General features: G+C 48.7%; 1 protein-coding gene across 3 annotated transcripts in view; it reads left to right on the top strand.

Annotated features, from left to right (window-relative positions):
* Positions 1 to 20847, top strand: part of LOC124553572 (amyloid beta A4 precursor protein-binding family B member 1-interacting protein) — a 528575-nt gene that overhangs the window by 450242 nt on the left and 57486 nt on the right. For all 3 annotated transcript variants that reach the window (XM_047127415.1, XM_047127417.1, XM_047127416.1), the window contains 2 exons: positions 1737 to 1836; positions 7265 to 7396. In XM_047127415.1, the coding sequence (XP_046983371.1) occupies positions 1737 to 1836; positions 7265 to 7396 (232 nt within the window). The remainder of the gene's footprint in view (positions 1 to 1736; positions 1837 to 7264; positions 7397 to 20847) is intronic.

The raw sequence follows: 20847 nt of genomic DNA, 5'->3' as shown, positions 1-20847 counted from the left end.
CATCTGGGTGTGGTGTCCAACCTTACACTGTCTCCAGGACTCGCTGGAGCGGTGTTGTTGTTACGTTACATTTGTTTTCTCATGTGTAATTGTAAAGTCAAGGCCGGAACACCTCTACGGCTTCAGGGAACACAGTTGTTGTCATGACTTCTTTCGACTTGAGTAGTAAGTCTTCATCAGATAGGCTGATTATAGTATGTTACGTAGTAACATATAACTTTAGATTTTGACAAGTTAATGTGTCAAGTATTCAGATCTTCTGATCGCGGTCTATTAAGATTTCGGAAGCAGTCGCGATGCCACGACGTGAGGCTGGATTATAAAATTAAAAAAATGTTTTCTTTACACATTGTTCCCTTCAAAATTTATGCCCAGTCGATGTGTAGGGCTGCACCTAGGAAGTGAGAGAGGCAGGGGGGATGGGAGAGAGAGAGAGAGAGAGAGAGAGAGAGAGAGAGAGATTTCTGCTGAGCTTCAACAGCTGTGGCCCCACTTGACTGCCGCTTTCGACTGGCCCATTTGACCTCGACCTATGACACTCTGCCAGGTCACGGGATTCGAGTTGCGGCAGACGGGTTAGTCATCTTACAGCTGCCAGGCTGACCCAGCGTGAGCCCTCTACTTCGCGGTGAAAAGCTTCCAGGTGCTGACTTGGCACAGACAATGACTTGAGCAGTGTATGCAACAAATTAGAGCGCCCAGTTGACAGTGTGAGTGTAATAAACACAACGGCGGTATCGGGAATGTGATGTTTGTAGGTGTAAAATCGTCTCGCGGCGGGAACTAATCGAATTAACAAGCTTCGGTTGTTGTTGTGGTACACTGTTAGAGTTTGAATCATTTGCCTGACTTCTTAAGTTAGTTGCATCACTTTAACAGCAATGTTTTCTTTCACCTTTACGCATCTGAAAGTGTTGCCAGGTGACAAGTTGATGGTGCAGTTGATGATGCCATGATTGATGGTGCCAGTGTAGATGGTGTGGTTGATGATGTAAGTGTAGATGGTGTGGTTGATGATGTAAGTGTAGATGGTGTGGTTGATGATGTAAGTGTAGATGGTGTGGTTGGTGATGTAAGTGTAGATGGTGTGGTTGGTGATGTAAGTGTAGATGGTGTGGTTGGTGATGTAAGTGTAGATGGTGTGGTTGATGATGTAAGTGTAGATGGTATGGTTGATGATGTAAGTGTAGATGGTGTGGTTGATGACGCCATGGTTGATGGTGCCCCTGTTGATGGTGCCTGTGTTGATGGTGCCTGTGTTGATGGCATGGTTGATGGTGTAAGTGTTGATGGTATGGTTGATGATGTCGGTGTTGATGGTATGGTTGATGATGTAAGTGTAGATGGTGTGGTTGATGATGTAAGTGTAGATGGTGTGGTTGATGATGTAAGTGTAGATGGTGTGGTTGGTGATGTAAGTGTAGATGGTGTGGTTGATGATGTAAGTGTAGATGGTATGGTTGATGATGTAAGTGTAGATGGTATGGTTGATGATGTAAGTGTAGATGGTGTGGTTGATGACGCCATGGTTGATGGTGCCCCTGTTGATGGTGCCTGTGTTGATGGTGCCTGTGTTGATGGTGCCTGTGTTGATGGCATGGTTGATGGTGTAAGTGTTGATGGTATGGTTGATGATGTCGGTGTTGATGGTATGGTTGATGGTGTCGGTGTTGATGTTATGCTTAATTATGTCGGTGTCGACGGTGTTTCTGATGTCGGTGTTGGTGTCGTTGCAGGGCCTGGACAGCGTGGCGCAATGCGCGATGCGGCCACTCAACTCGCATCTCAACACGCCGCGGATAGACAGCTACAGGTTCAGCATGGCCAACCTAGAGGGTGAGTATCGTTTCCATCTGCTGCTGCTGCGGCACCCACATGTACGTACGTACTTCACAGGCCACTGTGCAGTACCTGGTGGAGGGGACCTCTCGCCAATATTAGCAATTTCTTTATCTGTCCCATTCGCTTATGGAATGAAAAGAAAGAAAAAAAAGTGTCTACCTGCCTCTGTGCCTTATTCTCAGGGTCGCTTTATAAGATAAGACAGTGGTATCGGGACAGTCACAGACTCTTCCTCCATCACTGGTTGTCCATACGTACCCGACAAATTTGTCCGAGAATATTGGCATACTTCCGAAGGTTCCAGTTTACTTTACTCGGGAAACTTTGATGCCATTTTCATAGGGGTTGTACTCTTCCTGTTACGGTTCCAGACTCGGGTCGCCAGATTCGTGTGACGTGCGATGTGTGTACTCGATAAATGCCGGACCAGTGCTCCGGAACTGCCCGCACTGGTTTCACATTACAAGGAAACAGATGCCGCAGAAGAATGCCTTTTAAATTTGCAGCTGCCACTGTCTGAATTTCTTTCTGTTGCAACTAGTGGGCTAAGCGGCTTATCCGTGTCTCAGTCTCGTGATCGATTGCACCAGTAACCCTCCCGACTCGCAATTCTGTAAAGAGTTGAATTCCAGTGTACAAAAGAGGTTCACACATCCGATGACTGTAGAAGTCAGTTAATATGTTTATTATTTGACATTAAGCGCGTAAGAACGGAAAAGTTTAGGGAAGGTTTGAATTGTTACGTCAAGTTTGTCGGAAGCCACCAAGTGCCCTCGTTGCGAGGCGAGTGTACGCGCTGTCGTGCTGTGCAGCCGGCATCGGCGGTTTCTTCGAAATATTTGGCAGAAGCTTCGACCCGGCTGATGACCTCAGCTGTTGAGACAGGCCGGCCTGAAACAGGTGCCACATTCCGATGCTGGCGGAATCTACACTACTGGGCATCAAAATTGCTACACCAAGAAGAAATACAGATCATAAACGGGTATTCATTGGACAAATATATTATACCAGAACTGACATGTGATCAGATTTTCACGCAATTTGGGTGCAAACATTCTGAGAAATCAGTACCCAGAACAACCGCCTCTGGCCGTAATAACGGCCTCGATACGCCTGGGCATTGAGTCAAACAGAGCTCGGATGGCGTGTACAGGTACAGCTGCCCGTGCAGCTTCAACACGATACCACAGTTCATCAAGAGTAGTGACTGGCGTATTGTGACGAGCCAGTTGCTCGGCCACCATTTGCCAGACCGTTTCAATTGGTGAGAGATCTGGAGAATGTGCTGGCCAGGGCAGCAGTCGAACATTTCCTGTATCCAGAAAGGCCCGTACAGGACCTGCAACGTGCGGTCGTGCATTATCCTGCCGAAAAGTAGGGTTTCGCAGGGATCGAATGAAGGGCAGAGCCGCGGGTCGTAACACATCTTAAATTTAACGTCCACTGTTCAAAGCGCCGTCAATGCGAACAGGAGGTGACAGAGACGTGTAGCCAATGGCACCCCATACCATCGCGCCGGGTGATACGCCAGTATGGCGATGACGAATACACGCTTCCAATGTGCGTTCACCGCGATGTCGCCAAACACGGATGCGACCATCGTGATGCTGTAAACAGAACCTGGATTCGTCCGAAAAAATGACGTTTTGCCATTCGTGCACCCAGGTTCGTCGTCCAACTGTTCGTGCAGATGGTTGTCGTCTTGGAAACGTCCCCATCTGTTGACTCTGGGATCGAGACGTGGCTGCACGATCCGTTACAGCCGTGCGGATAATATGCCTGTCATCTCGGCTGCAAGTGATACGAGGTCGTTGGGATACAGCACGGCGTTCCGTATTACCGTCCCGAACCCACCGATTCCATATTCTGCTAACAGTCGTTGGGTCTCGACAAACGCGAGCAGCAATGTCGCGATACGATAAACCGCAATCGCGATAGGCATCACAACAACGTTTCACCAGGCAACGCCGGTCAACTGCTGTTTGTGTATGACAAATCGGTTGGAAAGTTTTCGCATGTCAGCACGTTGTAGGTGTCGCCACCGGCGCCAACCTCGTGTGAATGCTCTGAAAAGCTAATCATTTGCATATCACAGCATCTTCTTCCTGTCGGTTAAATTTGGCGTCTGTAGCACGTCATCTTCGTAGTGTCGCAATTTTAATGACCGGTAGTGTAATTACAGCAGGGTTCTGCAGCAGAGCAGTGGTCTCCTGCGACCCCCACAAGCCGACCGACCGTGCACTGGAGAATGGTCGGCACTCAGGGATTACGGAATTGTGGGCCGAGGAAGAATGGGGAGCAGGGGGTTAGCTCCGGCTGGCAGGGTAAGGCCAGTGCAGGTCACTAGTGGTCCCGGGGGGGAGAGGGGGGGAGAGGCCGTCGAGTCGGCATCGCAGCGAGGCGTGTCGGTCGCCGGGACGAACTGATGTCGGCTCGCAAGCTACTCGGCTGGTCGGGGAGGGGGGAACGGTGAAACTGTAGGAGAGCTGAGGACTACTGTTCCACGTCCTGTCGACGCTGTGGTCGTCAGGTACGGAGGACGAGTTTGGGTCGGGAAAGTCTGTGGACCGGACTGGGGCGTGCTCTTTCGGAAGAGTCTTCCTCGTTTTCGCCTAAAGTGACTTCGGTTACTCACAGGAAACGTAAACCTCGACGGCCGGATCTCCGATCTGGACTGCACTGTCTCGCCACCGCAGCTGACTTGTGTGGCGTTTGCGAGACGTGCGGGCATTCGACTGGGAGCTAGAGCAGTGGAAAATGGACGAGTTTGTAAAGGGTTCATGTTACAGTATCGTAGTAAACGAGGAGTGTACGGTGTCGGAGGATGTGGCGCCGCCGACGGAAACCTGGCGGAGTGGAGGCTTTGGAGAGGTTTCGGTGGTTAGTGGAGTGCGTTTCTCGTGCAGTTTCTGTTGTACATTTAATACGTGAGTTTTTCGACTCGGTTTAGTCGAGGTTAAGTTCGACGTAGTTTAGTCTCTCAACTTTGCAGCAGGGAGGGTTACAAAGAGACAGGTAAAAGTTACTGTGTGAAGGAGCTCTTCGAGTGTAATTATTGTCTCGGCATCGGGAGACTTAGATTGCACCACGAGGTAAAACGGCTGAGGGACAGCCGAGACTTGCGAAATGTGTGCTAAGAGGGCTAGCACAGCGGTGTCGGCAGTCCGTGGGAGGTGGAGAGGAGGAGGGGGTGGGGAGTAGCAGCAGCAGCAGCGGTGTGGGCTGTCTGGAGGCAGTGGAGCAGGGGACAGAGGGCGGAGCACCTCCAGCTGGCTGCCAAGGATCGGCGATCGGCCGAGAAACTCGGAACTGTGCACGTTCACAGGAAACCTAATCTCGACGGCCAGCTGACTGTCTCGCTCGTCTTTCTCGGGACACGAAAGTGTGCACTGTCCACTATTATGTCGGCTGTCCGTAAACAAGATGGAATGGAAACAGCAGCTGTTGACAGGTGTCGGTGTGAGAGTTTACGCAGGACGGGGCCGACGCGGCAGCAGGCAGTTCCTTCGGTTCTTGCTGGGGTCGAGCTGTTCTTCTGGCGCGGACGGGGGGTCACACTCTACACTCTTCCGGTCTCGTCGTTAAGGTACCGGCTGATCAAATTTGAAAACTGAATAAACCACGGAGTAATGTGGATATAGAGGTAAAAATTGACACACATGCTTGGAATGACACGGGGTTTTATTACAACCAAAAAAAAAATAAAGTTCAGAAAATGTCCGACCGATGGCGCTGGACAGAAAAACGTCAGTGACTGCGGATGACAATCGTGTATAAAAGGAGCCGTAATGAGGGAGAGAGAGAGAGAGAGAGTCAGATGTGCCAGCAGCCGCTATGTGCTAGTTCAGCGTTACGATCCTGTCGCCATAGGAAGGGGATTCGGACGGGTAAAGGTCCGTGGACAAATGCAGCTGCGGCGAGAATGATTTCGAAGTTCGAAGCCACGGGTTGTTTAGACGATAGACGGCGTAGTGGCCGACCGAGCACGAGGCGTAATGCTGCTGAGACGGTTCAGGAAGAAATGGAGACTGTGGCGTGTTGGTCTGTGCACGGGGAAGTCAGCGCTCGTGCAGTCACACGTCGCACCGGCATTCCGTACACTACTGTTTGGTTGGCACTTGAGCGTACCCTCCGATGCTATCCGTACAAAATCTGTCGGCATCGTAAACTGTTACCTGGCGATTCAGTGAAGCGGAGGGCATTTGCGGTGTGGGCGTTTCAAAAGATGGCGGAAGATGACGATTGATCGAGTAACCTGTTTTGGACCATCGAAGCTCATTTCACGCTCCGTGGGTCTGTCACCGCTCACAACTGCAGAATTTGGGCCACCGAAAATCCTAGATCTGTCGTCGAAACTCCACTGCACGACGAGAAAGTCACGGTATGGGTTGGATTTACATCTACCGTTAACGGGCCTTTTTTCTTCGAGGAAATGCGTGATTCTAGTTTCCTAACTGCTACCGTGACGGGTGAGAGGTACGCCGATATGTTACAGAGTCGCATCATCCCCAGCGTGGTTGATAAACACCTGCTGGAACGTACAATGTTTATGCAGGATGGCGCTCCACCCCATATTGCTAGACGCGTGAAAAATCTCTTGCGCGCGTCGTATGGTGATGATCGTGTAACTCAGCCGCCACTTTCGTCACGCTAGGCCTCCCAGGTCCCCAGACCTCAGTCCGTGCCATTATTTGCTTTGCGGTTACCTGGAGTCGCAAGTGTATCGTGATCGACCGACATCTCTAGGGATGCCGAAAGACAACATCCGACGCCAATGCCTCAGCGTAACTCCGGACATGCTTTATAGTGCTGTTCACAACATTATTCCTCGACTACAGCTATTGTTGAGGAATGATGGTGGATATATTGAGCATTTCCTGTAAAGAACATCATCTTTGCTTTGTCTTAGTTTCTTATGCTAATTATTGGTATTCTGATCAGATGAAGCGCCATGTGTCGGACATTTTTTGAACTTTTGTATTTTTTTGGTTGTAATAAAACCCCGTGTCATTCCAAGCATGTCTGTCAATTTGTACCTCTCCATCCACATTATTCCGTGATTTATTCAGTTCTTAAATTTATACTGACTTTTTGATCACCTGGTATTTAGATGCTACGCGGCAAGGTTTCCAGATTCCGGTTCCCGTGGTGAAGTGTTTATAGACTCGTCGGTAATGTCTCTCTGTTTTGTCTCGCCGGCCGGAGTGGCCGAGGCGGTTCTAGGCGCTTCAGTCTGCAACCACGCGACCGCTACGGTCGCGGGTTCGAATCCTGCCTCGGGCACGGATGTGTGTGATGTCCTTAGGTTAGTACGGGTTAAGTAGTTCTAATTTCTAGGGGACTGATGATGTCAGATGTTAAGTCGCATCGTACTCAGAGCCGTTTCAATCATGTTTGTTTTTGTTTTGTGTGTTGCCCGCAGACTCGCAGGAGACGGAGCTGGACGCCATCTTGGGCGAGCTGTGCGCCCTGGAGACGCAGTGCGACCAGGCGCTGAGTGCGAACGCCGCCGCCAGGCGGCAGCACCTGCAGCCCAAGCCCGCGCCCGCGGCCGGTGAGTGCCCCAGTTCACCCTGCCTCCTTACGGATCCTTCTTCCCTGCCTCACCGATCCGACTGTGTCGAAAACTCCGTCTGTTTTCAAATATCTAAAACACCCGTTATGTCAGTCATCCCGAGCACGGATGTAGTATGTGCTAACCCCCTTACTATTGTATGCTGCTAACAAGGGAACCTCCCCATCGCACCCCCCTCACATTTAGTTATAAGCTGGCACACTGGATAGGCCTTGAAAAACTGGACACAGATCAATCGAGAAAACAGGAAGAAGTTGTGTGCAACTATGAAAAAAATAAGCAAAATATACAAACCGAGTAGTCCATGCGCAAGACAGGCAACATCAAGGGGGGTGTGTGCTCTGGAGCGCCGTGGTCCCGTGGGTAGCGTGAGCAGCTGCGGAACGAGAGGTCCTCGGTTCAAGTCTTCCCTCGAGTGAAAAGTTTAATTTTTTATTTTCAGACAATTATCAAAGTTGAGGCACTGACACACAATCAACTTCGCTCTCCAAAATTCCAGGACATGTTCAGATTTGCTTGGACATTTGCGGGATTTGACGGTCTACACACGGAAAAATTTGAAAACGTTAAAAACATATGTTTTGACAGAGCACAGGGAAAACTGTTTTGTTGCATTCATTTGTTGCAGTTCATGTGACAAACTCTTATGTTTTCATCACTTTCTTGGGAGTGATTATCACATCCACAAGAAAATGTAAATCGGGAAAGCTAGAAGAATCTTTTTACCCATTCGCCAAGTGTACAAGTTAGGTGGGTCGACAACATATTGCTGTCATGTGACGCACATGCCGTCACCAGTGTCGTATAGAACATATCAGACGTGTTTTTCTGTGGAGGAATCGGTTGACCTATGACCTTGCGATCAAATGTTTTCGGTTCCCATTGGAGAGGCACGTCCTTTCGTCTACTAATCGCACGGTTTTGCTTTGCGGTCGCTTATTACAGTGAACAGAGACGTCAGTGAACGAACGGACAGATCATAACTTTGCGAAAATAAAGAACGTAACCTTTTCACTCGAGGGAAGACTTGAACCACGGACCTCTCGTTCCGCAGCTGCTCACGCTAACCACGGGACCACGGCGCTCCTGAGCTCACACTATACCGCGTGGACCACTCAGTTTGTATATTTTGCTTATTTTTTTTCATAGTTCCACACATTTTCTTCCTGTTTTCCCGATTGATCTGTGTTCAGTTTATCAAGGCCTATCCACTGTGCCAACTTATGACTAAATCTGAGGGGGGTGCGATGTGGAGGTTCCCTTGTAAGTATTGCAGAATTCGATAAAACCAAGTTCTTGTCACAACATGAATGCCATTACATGCATACATAAATAATTGATTTAATGTACAGGAGACTTGTCAATGTAACTAATATAACTGACAAACATACAGAGTGTAAAATAATTTATCGTAATGAGTGTACAAGTTTATCACTTTACTCTACAAAGATAGATTTATCATTGTATAAAAATTGTGCACTGTGTAACAACATTTTTGCATAAGGATGCCGTGTAATTGTCTTTAGAGCAGACCTAGTTCCAAACCGTGAAAGCTCTTCACTTTCAGATTGTTGCACATTTTTGTAGCACGTACCGAGTGCCAGTAATGGGAAATTTTCTTTATTTCTACCATCACATACACTGTCTGACATGGAAAAGTGAAGCATCTAGAAGTCGATGGAGAAATGAGACGATATGTGATGTTATTTGAGTGATTACATAGTCTACCGAAATTTACGAATAAGTTAACTGTACGAACGCACGTATCGGTACAGCTTCTGGCCCGGGTGTACACACACACACACACACACACACACACAGATGTGGCCGGGAATTGCGCCGCGAGTCTGTTGTACGAGGAGTGATTGGAAACTTTTGAGAATGGATCCGGCAGTCCTTACTGGTTTGTCGGGCAGGCACACGGAGGGTGGGGAGTGAGTCATTGCTTCGTCCTCGAACGCCCCGTGACCGAAAACTGCTGCGTTTCCTTTATTCGATTCGTTGTGGCAGCTGGTCGAGTCCGGCTCTGTTAGGGCTTGTTGGCGGATTCTGTCTGTGTGAAAATGGACACAAAAACTGGGCAACGAGTTTGTGCGAAATTTTGTTTTAAAACCGGGAAATCAGCCTCTGACACTTACGAACTGTTAAAAACAACTTACGGAGACAGTTGTACGAGGCGGTCAAATGTTTTGGTCCGGTTCGACAGATTTAAAAATGGCCGCGAATCGTTTGAAGATGAACCACGGTCCGGCAGTCCTTTCGCCTCAAACACGAATGAAAATGTTGTGGAAGTTGGCGACTCGGTGCGCTGTGATCGTAGACGTACAATTAGGGAGATGGCTGATGAACTTCGTGTAAGCTTCTGTGCAGTTCAGACAATTTTAACTGAAGATGTGGACACGCGTCGAGTGTCTGCAAAATTCGTTGGAAAAATGTTGTCAGGTGACCGGAGACAATACCGACTCGAAGTGTGCCGAGAACTGATTAATCGGACGAAAATTACCCAGATTTGTTAAATGGGGTAATTACAGGTGACGAAAGCAAAGTGCAGTCTTTGCTGTTGGAAACCCCCGGGTTCGCCACGACCGAAGATAAGACGGCAAAGTCGGTCGAAGGTCAAGACAGTGTTACTGATTTTTTTTTTTCCTATTCTACCGGTATTGGACAGCAGGAATGTACCCCTGCAGGACAGACAATTGACCAGGAATACTTCAAATGTGTCCTCGAGCGTCCGTGCGAAAAGGTGCGGAAGAAAGGGCGTGCGTCGTCGGGTGCTACACCGCGTGACGTCCGTTGTCATTCGCTACGTCACATACAAAAAAATTACATACATATTTTATATGTTTTTATTTTTAATTTATCAGCATGCTTTTATCTCTCAGGGATATTGTCTTTTCTTGTCACTTTTACTTACGTGCACAAGTAAGTATGAAACGGGTTCTTGAAGGGCCTCAGTTACTCATGTACCAACTTCAGATTTTGAACGTGATGGCTAAAATATAGTTGCCGTTAACTGAATTGAATGTAATTTTGTTAGTTTCTATTTATTGATTGCAAAGCAAGGCTCGAGAGAATTTCGATTGTTGCCGTGGAGCGGCCAAGATAAAACTTACTGAACTCGTGGAATCTGTATAGTTTAAAAACATGAACTTTAACGTAAATTACTTATCTGTTGCAATTTAAAAAGGTTCTTATAACGAAATCTCTCGCAGTTGCAGTTACTGTTAACACTGAAAAATAAATTAATACTTCGGCGCGTAATGGCCGACCAGAGGCTGCATCGGAAGATGAGCTTCTGGCAGCGCAAATTACTGAAAAAAAAATGCTTATTAAAAATAATTAGCCACTGCGAGCATTTGAGGTGACAACTATTACAAAGAAATTCATTTTGTAATAATAATAACAAAATTAGTTTAGCAATAAATACGAATAACTCACACGAAATATGTGTAGCCGCACAATGGCTGCCTTCCGTATACTGAAACAAAACAGTGTGCGTCCCACAAAATACGTCCTCCCTCCCCTCCTCGACCGTACAATCGCGTCTCGTTCGATCCTTTTTTATTTTCATAAACATTAAATAAAGATGCTATTGCTGCATATCAGTTGTTTCAAGTACATTAACTACATCTTTTACACTAATTATATTCATAAAGTACGTAAACTACGATTTACAAGCGCTAAAAAGTCAATATTTATGTGACGTACCGTCACAACCGTGGCTGTGCTCCGGCTCACCGTGGCTTCTCCGTCTCTAAATTTTTGACCAAATTCAGGACTCGTGTGCTTCCCGCGATTCGGCCCTTGCGGACTCGTACGTGTTTCCTAAACTGAAATTTTCACCGAAAGGGAAGCGATTTGACTCGATCGGAGACATCCTGGCAAATACGGAGAGCGTCCTTAACACACTCGGGGGAAGAAAATTTCCAGGAATGTTTCCGAAAGTGGAAACACCGTCGGAGTCGGTGTGTTGAGTCGGGAGGGGTCTCTTTGGAAGGAGATTCGTCACAGCAGCACCGCCCCACACCTCGTACGATGTCGTGAGGCGAGGCGGCGGACTGCCGACGTCAGCGGGACCGAACAGACGCCGGCTCACACTGGGAGAGAGTATCGGGCAATTCCTAGAGCCACGTGCTACGCGCCGACGAGTATTTTCCCTCGGAGAAACGGTATCGGGATACTTTGTCCCCGTGCCGAGCCACACCGCCGCGTCACGACGCTACTCGCTGCGTAACTGCCGTCCGTCCGCCGAAGCAGCGGCGCGCCGTCCGTGTGTGATTGCCCGGCGGCAACTCTGTCGACCGCCGATAACGGCGTCTCGTCGCACCGCTACGTGCCACTGTGCGATAACCCGGCGTGCGGGGTCTTTTTTTTTTCTTTATTGTTATTTGAACAACTTGTACAATGGTAGGCCGACAGCGGCAAAATTACGGCGCTCTTCGGCCACAGATAGTGCAGGTAATGCGAGTGGAGACGTCGAAAAACTAAACGACACGGTGGATACGCGACATCGGACACGCAAATTTAAAATACGCCGAGTCGTTCACGGGTGCAGCGTCCGAAGAAAATCCCGGGTAGGGGAAGCCCGGGGAGGAGGGAGAGAGGGAACAAACACGGGGTGTGCCAGGGGAGGATCGAAGTCGGTACGAGGGGTAGACGGAGGGTCCGAGGGGCAGTCGGTGGAAGCCACCTCGGCTGAGGGTGCGGAGAGTGGGGCGTGGGAATACAGCAGACTGGGGAAAAGGGACGGATGGGGAAAGAAATCGGCCGCGCTCTGTCGAAGGAACCGTCCCGGCATCGGCCCGGAGCGATTTACGGAAATCGCGGGAAACCTAAATCGGGACGGCGGGACGCGGGGTGGAACCGTCGTGCTCCCGAATGCGAGTCCAGTGTGGCGACCACGGGACTGGTGTCAGGTGTGGCCGGCTGGCGCGTCGCGGCCCATCCACTCACCTGCAAAGCGGTCACTGACAAAATGCCGCTAGTCAGCCAGGTGTTGGCGCCCTCTTGCGAGAAGCAATCGATCAGTGGTATCGATTTCGCAGGGCTGTCGATAAATCGCTGCCTCACTCGCTCGACGTTGTCCTCGTACCTGCACAGACGACCCGACCGTTTCCCGTGTCTTACGGAGCACCGCGATTCTACAAAACATTTGTGCCACTCGTAAATTGTAAACCTACCAGGAGGACGTCCAGCGTAGTCCGTACGGAAATTACTCTGAACTGTTGTCGCCGAATTCGATTCTTAGAACCGAAACACACGACCAGCAGGCTCGGGTCCAGTAGAGGCAGCCATCTTTTGACGCAACCGCTGCTACCGCTCCTTGCCGTGCGATTTGGCACTAGCGAACTATGCGAGAAAAAACTCAACGAATTTCCCTACAAGTTGACACTACAGTCACCTCTGTAGGTAATACGAATAAATTTGTACGAATTTTCTAAATTGTAAAGTGTTTTTTGGAACACCTTGTATATGTTAAGAAAATGACTTCGTGTAAATAATTACGAATTACGTGTTAACAGTTCGTGCAAGTACACTACTGGCCATTAAAAATGGTGCACCACGAAGATGACCTGCTATAGACGCGAAGTTTTACCGACAGGAAGAAGATTCTGAGAAGTGCAAATCATTTCCTTTTCACAGCATTCACACAAGGTTGGCGCCGGTGGCGACACCTACAACGTGCTCACGTGAGGAAAGTTTCCAACCGATTTCTCGTACACAAACAGCAGTTGACCGGCGTTGCCTGGTGAAACGTTGCTGTGATGTCTCGTGTAAGGAGGAGAAATGCGTACCATCACGTTTCCGACTCTGATAAAGGTCGGATTGTAGCCTATAGCGTATCGCAACATTGCTGCTCGCGTCGGTCGAGATCCGATGACTGTTAGCAGAATATGGAATCGGTGGCTTCGGGAGGGTAATACGGAACGCCGTGCCGGATCCCAACGGCCTCGTATCACTAGCAGTTGAGATGACAGGCATCTTATCCGCACGGATGTAACATTTCGTGCAGCCACGTCTCGATCCCCGAGTCAACAGATTGGGACGTTTCCAAGAGAACCACCATCTGCACGAACAGTTCGACGACGTTTGCAGCAGCACGGACTATCAGCTCGGAGACCGTGGCTGCGATTACCCTTGACGCTGCGTCACAGACAGGAGCGCCTGCGATGGTGTACTCGACGACGAATCTGGGTGCACGAATGGCAAAACGTCATTTTTTCCCCCCCCCCCCCCAGATGAGTCCAGGTTCTGTTTACAGCATCACGATGGTCGCATCCGTGTTTGGCGACATCGCGGTGAACGCACATTGGAAGCGTGTATTCGTCATCGCCATACTGGCGTATCACCCGGCGTGATGGTATGGGGTGCCATTGGCTACACGTCTCTGTCACCTCTTGTAAGCATTGACGGCACTTTGAACAGTGGACATTACATTTCAGATGTGTTACGACCCGTGGCTCTACGCTTGTTTCGATCCCTGCGAAACCCTACATTTCAGCAGGATAATGCACGACCGCACGTTGCAGGTCATGTACGGGCCTTTCTGGATACAGAAAATGTCCGACTGCTGCCCTGGCCAGCACATTCTCCAGATCTCTCACCAACTGAAAACGTCTGGTCAATGGTGGCCGAGCAACTGGCTCGTCACAATACGCCAGCCACTACTCTCGATGAACTGTGGTCAGTTATGGTATAATACATTTGTCCAATGAGTACCCGTTTATTATCTGCGTTTCTTCCCGGTGCAGCAATTTTAATGGCCAGTGGTGTACATACACAGAGTAGTTAGAAGTATTATGATCGGTAAATAGTGGTAGACATTAATGCGTAGTCTTAATATTACACGTATTTGTAATAACAGTTTTTGTGGTGATGATATCGTATTACTTTTTACATTAGTCGCGTCGCAGCGTACCTTACGGGTGATTGGTAGTGTCTGCGACGCCCCGCTGGCGCGCTGCCCGCTACCTGCGCTCTGTCACGTTGCAGGTGAGCCCCAGCCCGCCCCCGCCCACGCCCCCGCCCACGCGCGGCAGCAGCAGCAGCAGCCGCAGCCCCGGATGACGCACTCTCGCTCCAGCTCCGAGGGCGCCCGGGCCAAGCCGGAGGGCGACGACGCCGGCCGCGAACACGGTAACACAGAAAAAAAAAACCGCCGTTACCGTCGCCTACCGGTTCTCCCCACTCTTGGTCTCTGCCTCCTAACGTACGATCGATTACTCCACACATTCGGTCACGAAATCTCGCGCCAGACTGAGACTCGAACTCGGAACCTCAGCATTTTGCGGGCGAATGCTATTACCGACTGAGGTATGCGGCTACGAAACGTGGCCCGTGTAGTGTTTCATAAAAAAGAAATATGAAAGAAAAGATTGAAAAGGTGGGAACAAATGGTGAATAAAAAGAGGGTTTTAAAATCGTTAATGACCGTGAAAAAGGGAAGGAATCGAATGCAAATCGCACTTCGTATTACAGAAAAGTTATCGGACTTCGTGATTCGGAAAAGCTATTGTTAAGGTGCTCCTTGTGGCGTTTCTGAGCAAACGTCACACCAATTTCCATTTGAAAAAGAAGAGAGGAGAACAAAATGTGATTAACAGGGGGAAATGGCGTATATAAGAGTTCATCATTTACCGTGTTAACATGTCTTCTCGCGTGCGGCGTCCAGGCCTTCAAAAATCCCCTACTTCATTTCTGCGTGAAAAGTCTTAACTGGTCCGAAATCATGCAATAAATTTTAATTGTCCAGGAATTACTAATGTATACAAAATAAAACCATTTCCGTGTCGAATGCAATATATTTTACGTTGCTGCTTTCAACCTGCAAATTTCATACAAACTTTCACAACACGTCTGCACATCGATGAGTTTTTTCGCCTTAATCCGACCGACAATAGCTAATAAGTTTTTACGTCTGAATTAAGCTTCGGCTCTCGAGAGACAAAGATAGAAAAACAAAAAAAGAGTTACAATTTTAGTATTTCCTCTGCCGTCGAGCGCTCTTACCGCTGCGACGGTATAATTTATATCTGGGGGAACGAGTGTAGCGCGGCGAGATTCAAAGTCCCTCTACACCCACCTTGGCTGTCTCTCTTTCTGCGGTACCCACTCTCCTCTGCTACCTTCCAGTCTTCACACTAGTTCTGACTTTGCCGGGACTGTCGTTTCTAGTGGACGGGACCTGTCGGTGCGCCGGTTTTGCAGCTACGAGTTCCGGCTTCAGCTGGCGAGACATTTCCGACTTGCACGCACTGTGTCTCAAGAGTGAAAATCTGTTCTGCGTGACGGGTCGCGGCTCTGTGTGTAAGGGTCCCGAAGCTGCTAATACGGTGAGCATTTAAACTGAGGAGGACAGACTGTCACGGCACGCGACAAGGCTCTTGTGTCTACTCGCGGCCCAATTTAGAGAAATACCTCGACTCTGAACGAAACTGTCCAGTTCTTTAGTCGCGCGAGGGTACGGCCGGCGAGAACTGCAGTAGGCGAGTGGGACCTTCTCGGTTCGAAATACGTCTACATCTAAGTTATACTCCACAAGCCACCCAACAGTGTGTGGCGGAGGGCACTTTACGTGCCACTGTCATTACCTCCCTTTGCGTTTCCTGTCGCTTACGGTTCGCGGAAAAGCGACTGCCGGAAAGCCTCCGTGCGTGCTCGAATCTCTGTAATTTCACATTCGTGATCTCCTCGGGAGGTATAAGTAGGGGGCAGCAATATATTCGATACCTCATCGAGAAACGCACCCTCTCGAAAGCTGGCGAGCAAGCTACACCACGATGCAGAGCGCCTCTCTTGCAGAGTCTGCCACTCGAGTTTGCTAAACACCTCCGTAACGCTATCACGCTTACCAAATAACCCTGTGACGAAACGCGCCGCTCTTCTTTGGATCTTCTCCACCTCCTCCGTCAACCCGACCTGGTACGGATCCCACACTGATGAGCAATACTCAAGTATAGGTCGAACGAGTGTTTTGTAAGCCACCTCCTTTGTTGATGGACTACATTTTCTAAGCACTCTCCCAATGAATCTCAACCCGGCACCCGCCTTACCGACAATTAATTTTATATGACCATTCCACTTCAAATCGTTCCGCACGCATACTCCCAGATATTTTACACAAGTAACTGCTACCAGTGTTTGTTCCGCTATCATATAGTCGTACAATAAAGGATCCTTCTTTCTATGCATTCGCAATACGTTACATTTGTCTGTGTTAAAGGGTCAGTTGCCACTCCCTGCCCCCGAGTGCCTATCCGCTGCAGATCTTCCTGCATTTCGCCGCAGTTTTCTAATGCTGCAACTTGTCTGTATACTTGAGCAATAGGGGCACGCTCTCGCGTCGGAGCACCGGCGCGGCCCGGGCTATCGCGGCAAAGTGCCGGGGAAGTTCTCGGCGGTCGGCGGAGTACGGTACCTCCCGCAGATGTGTCGAATACTGCAGTTTGCGATAAACGGTTCGGCGAGGAAACTGGCGGTCGAATATCTCTCGAGAGTGAACCTCCGGGGCTCGACACTCGGAAGTGCTTCTGTCGGGCCCGTACGCAGCAGACGTTTTGTCGTACTGAATCTCGGTAAGAGGCTGCCTTCTCCGAGTGTGTCGTGTCAGACCTGTCCGTACCTGACACGTACTGCCGCCGGAGCTGGCACGGGGAACCGGCGCTACGTAGCGCCGCACACGGAGACTCGAGGCGACGGGGTGTTCGGTCGCAGGCAGTCGTGCCGAGCCGCCACTCTCGACGTCAACTCGGAAGGTGGGAAACTCTGGACTGCGTATCTTATACTGGCTGTTCCTGCCCGCACCCTGCTGACGGCTCAGTCTCTCAGAAAGGAAACAGACAACACATGTTTCCCACACGACATGTATGCGAGTTCGATATGCGTCCTAATATATATATCTCCCCTTCCTGTTTTCAATGCCTGTTTCCTCCCACCTCTCTGTCCACCTCTTCTCCTCCCCTCTTTCTGACCTACAGCCTTGTTTTTTGTTATTCCATACAGAGAATATATGTAAAAGTTCCACTGAATGTGCACTAGAATATCCTGTGAAAATTTAACTTTTAGAGATTTTCTGTAACAATGTTTCCCCTTTATGTATTACATATTTGTTTGCGCATTGAATGCATTAAAAAATAGGGATATAAAAACAGGCGAGTATTTGGCGTGCAACACGATTGTAATTTCAGAGCAATCGGTCAAAATCGTTTGAAGATTTACTACTTTGTACAAATGTACATTTACATTTTTATGTATGCAGCCAAGTGCAACAGCCGACACCGACAGAAATAAAAACTGCTTTGCGAGTTCTCGAGTAAGTGTTGCAGTGTAGGGCGCCGGTGGGAGTGAATACAGAGCCGGCGCGGTCGGTATCTCTGCAGAGCTGTCCCGTGCGAGCGGCCTGAGCCCACTCCAGCTGCTCGTCCTTCTCACCTCTCTGTCCCCCTCGACAATTTCTACTCCCCGCACTTCCCTCCGTTACCGAACTGACCGAACGTGTCCTTACCCACCGCTCGTGCCCTTCGGTCCGGTTGTGCCCAGTTCGAGTAAGTAGCTCCTCATTAGTTACCTGTTCTATTCGCCTAATATACAGTATCCTCTGTAGCTCACTTCAAAACTTTTATTATCTTCTCGTCTGAACTGCTTACTGTCACAGTTGACTTCTGTACGAGCCTACACTCCCGACTAGTGTCTTCGGAAAACATTTCCTGACACTTCAGGTTATCATCCCCTTTTCGGAAACATTTTTCTCGCTGTTGCCGGCCTGCATTTTATACCTCCAGTATTTCACTCATCTTCGGGTATCTTGTCCCCCAAATAATGAAACTCCTCAACTACTTTCAGTATCTCCTTTCGAAATTGAATGACCTGAGCGCCACCTAGTTTAATTTGAGTACATTCCGAAATTTCCTGGCAGATTTAAACTGCGTGCCGGACCGAGACCCGAACTCGGGAGCTCTGTCTTTCGGGGCAAGTCCTCTACCGACCGAGCTACCCAGGCACGACTCACGCCCCGTCCTGACAGGTAGTGGCAGAAGTAAAGCCGTGAGGACGGGGCGCGAGTCGTGCCCGGGTAGCTCAGTCGGTAGAGCATTGCCCCGAAAGACAGACGTCCCGAGTTCGGGTCTCGGTCCGGCACACAGTTTTAATCTGCCAGGAAGTTTCGTATCGGCGCACACTCTGCTGCAGAGTGAAAATCTCATTCCGAGTACATTGTGTTACCCCGTTTCGCTTCTGCCCACATTTCCGTTACGACCTCCTTTCGAGACTGTGTCTGTTCCGTTCGGTCACTCTTCGGAGTCCTTTGCCGCCTCTGACAGAATTTCGGTGTCGTCGCCAAACATCCGGTGTATTAACTTCTCCTTGTTCGACTTTAATAACCTTACTAAACTTCTCCGTTTTTTTTACTACCTGCTCAGCATACGGACCGAATAAAATTGGGGATTACTCCTGTCTCCACATCGGCCACTCGTCCGTGCCACCCGACTCCGATGACTGCAGTCTTATTTCCGTACGAGCTGCAGACGACCTCCGACTGCCCGTATTTTGTCCACGTTACCTTCGGAATCGATCTAAACGGCGGGACATTTGTAATGACAAAGGTGGAAGGTGGAAAAGAGAATCCGAACAAACTGTGGAGTACACTAGTATTCTCTCCTCAAACGACGAGTGGCCGACCTATCTCAGAGTTGTAGTGACAATGCAGACCAATTGGCACACCTCATAGCACTGCACTTCCATCGTATTTCCAGTTGGACCGGCCCTGGGTGCTGTTGGATGGGTTGAGATATTAAACTTGAAACTGTAAACAATTGTGCTGCTATCAAAGGTGTAGATTACTAGTCTACACATAGCAGGGATGCCAAGTCACACATTGGCACTACACAGAGACTGTCAAATGGTTAAGCTTTCGACCGAGAAGGCCTTCGTCAGAATGGGACAATGGGCATGTGCGCTCCCCCCCCCCCCCCCCCCCCCCTCAACCCTCCCCACCCACCCACCCACACACCCACCCACACCCACCCACACACACACACACACACACACACACACACACACACACACACACAACCGCAACTGCAACAAGTCTGGCCTTGGCAGCCACACACTGTGGTGATTTCGGTGAGGGATGTGTGTGTGGTGTTTAATTGTGGTGAAGGCCTTGTATTGTTTCCGTTCCTCGGGGTTCTGTCGTGAAAATATAAAATAGAAAATCTGATTGGGTTTTGAATTTTGATGGAATAAGTTACGGATAAGGCGGACTTCGTATTATTGATTGAGATAGTGCTGTAATTTGACCGTGCATGGCAGACCGGGTCGGCAACACTACAAAAAGCGACTGTAAGGAAATAGCATCAGAAATTAGTTGAAATTTACCTTATAAGTCTGTTAGAAACGTAGTATTAATTATAATATAGTCTTCGTGGCTGTCTTCTTAATTTTCTTGTAGTATGACCTGTTTTCATTGTTCTCCGTCTGTTGAAAATTTCTCTATGTTGTCACTGTCAGGATCAATTTACAAATTCGGGTATAACCATTTCGAATCACTATTGAAACAACTTCGTTTCGTAATATAATTTTAATTTCCACCCAAAAGCATATTTAACAGAGCGCCGAAAATACACGTCTTTCGTATGAAGACGAGAGAGAGAGAGAGAGAATGAGTAATCAATTAGTTGTTAAAAACAAACACCTACGCAAAAGTAAAAAGAAGAACAAAATTATTTATAAAAATCTGTCGCTGGCGCAGCGCTCTTCCGCATGCGCGATCGTAGATTATATCTTTGTATTGGCGGAGGCGCGGTGGTCAAAGTACCATTACAATGCCTCCTCTACTGACACGCTCCGCAAGCGAGCGTGGCAGTATAAGAAAATAAGAAATTCAAATATTACAAAGAACATTTCTGAGCACAATGCTCTTTGCATATCAGTCTTTGTATACAGTCTTTTTGGTGAGTATCTTCTTTAGGAGTCGTAACACTATTGTCTTTGAACTGCGGCGTATTATCGTTGCTTAGAACAGCGTTTGAATTCAGTTCACATGATTCGTGTTTGTAATGGAATTGATTCGAACAATAAATGTTCTATTATATTGCTCCATTATGTCTTTAAACGTAGTATCGGCTTCTGAGTGTGTGTGTACTGCCTGGATCTCTTGCGTGTGACTTGAAGAAAATCCAAAGTTTGTTCATTGTGTCAACACGAAATTGTGGTCTCCAGCAGCCGAATTTTGGTGGCGTCCACCGGGGTATAAATGGTCAATGAGGGCACAGGAAACACCTCACTGCCTACGACAGGTGATGAGCTTGTCCTTTACACCAACCTGAAGACCTGCAGGCTTCCACTACACCATACACTTCAAGGCATATTGACACTACGTAAATATTTCTTGACCAGTGTTCCATTACGTTGGTTTCTTCTTTGCATTTTCA

Source organism: Schistocerca americana, chromosome 11, assembly GCF_021461395.2.
Source record: "Schistocerca americana isolate TAMUIC-IGC-003095 chromosome 11, iqSchAmer2.1, whole genome shotgun sequence".
NCBI lineage: Eukaryota > Metazoa > Arthropoda > Insecta > Orthoptera > Acrididae > Schistocerca > Schistocerca americana.
The sequence above is the reverse complement of the archived record's forward strand: the minus strand, read 5'-3'. Positions and strand labels throughout refer to the sequence as shown.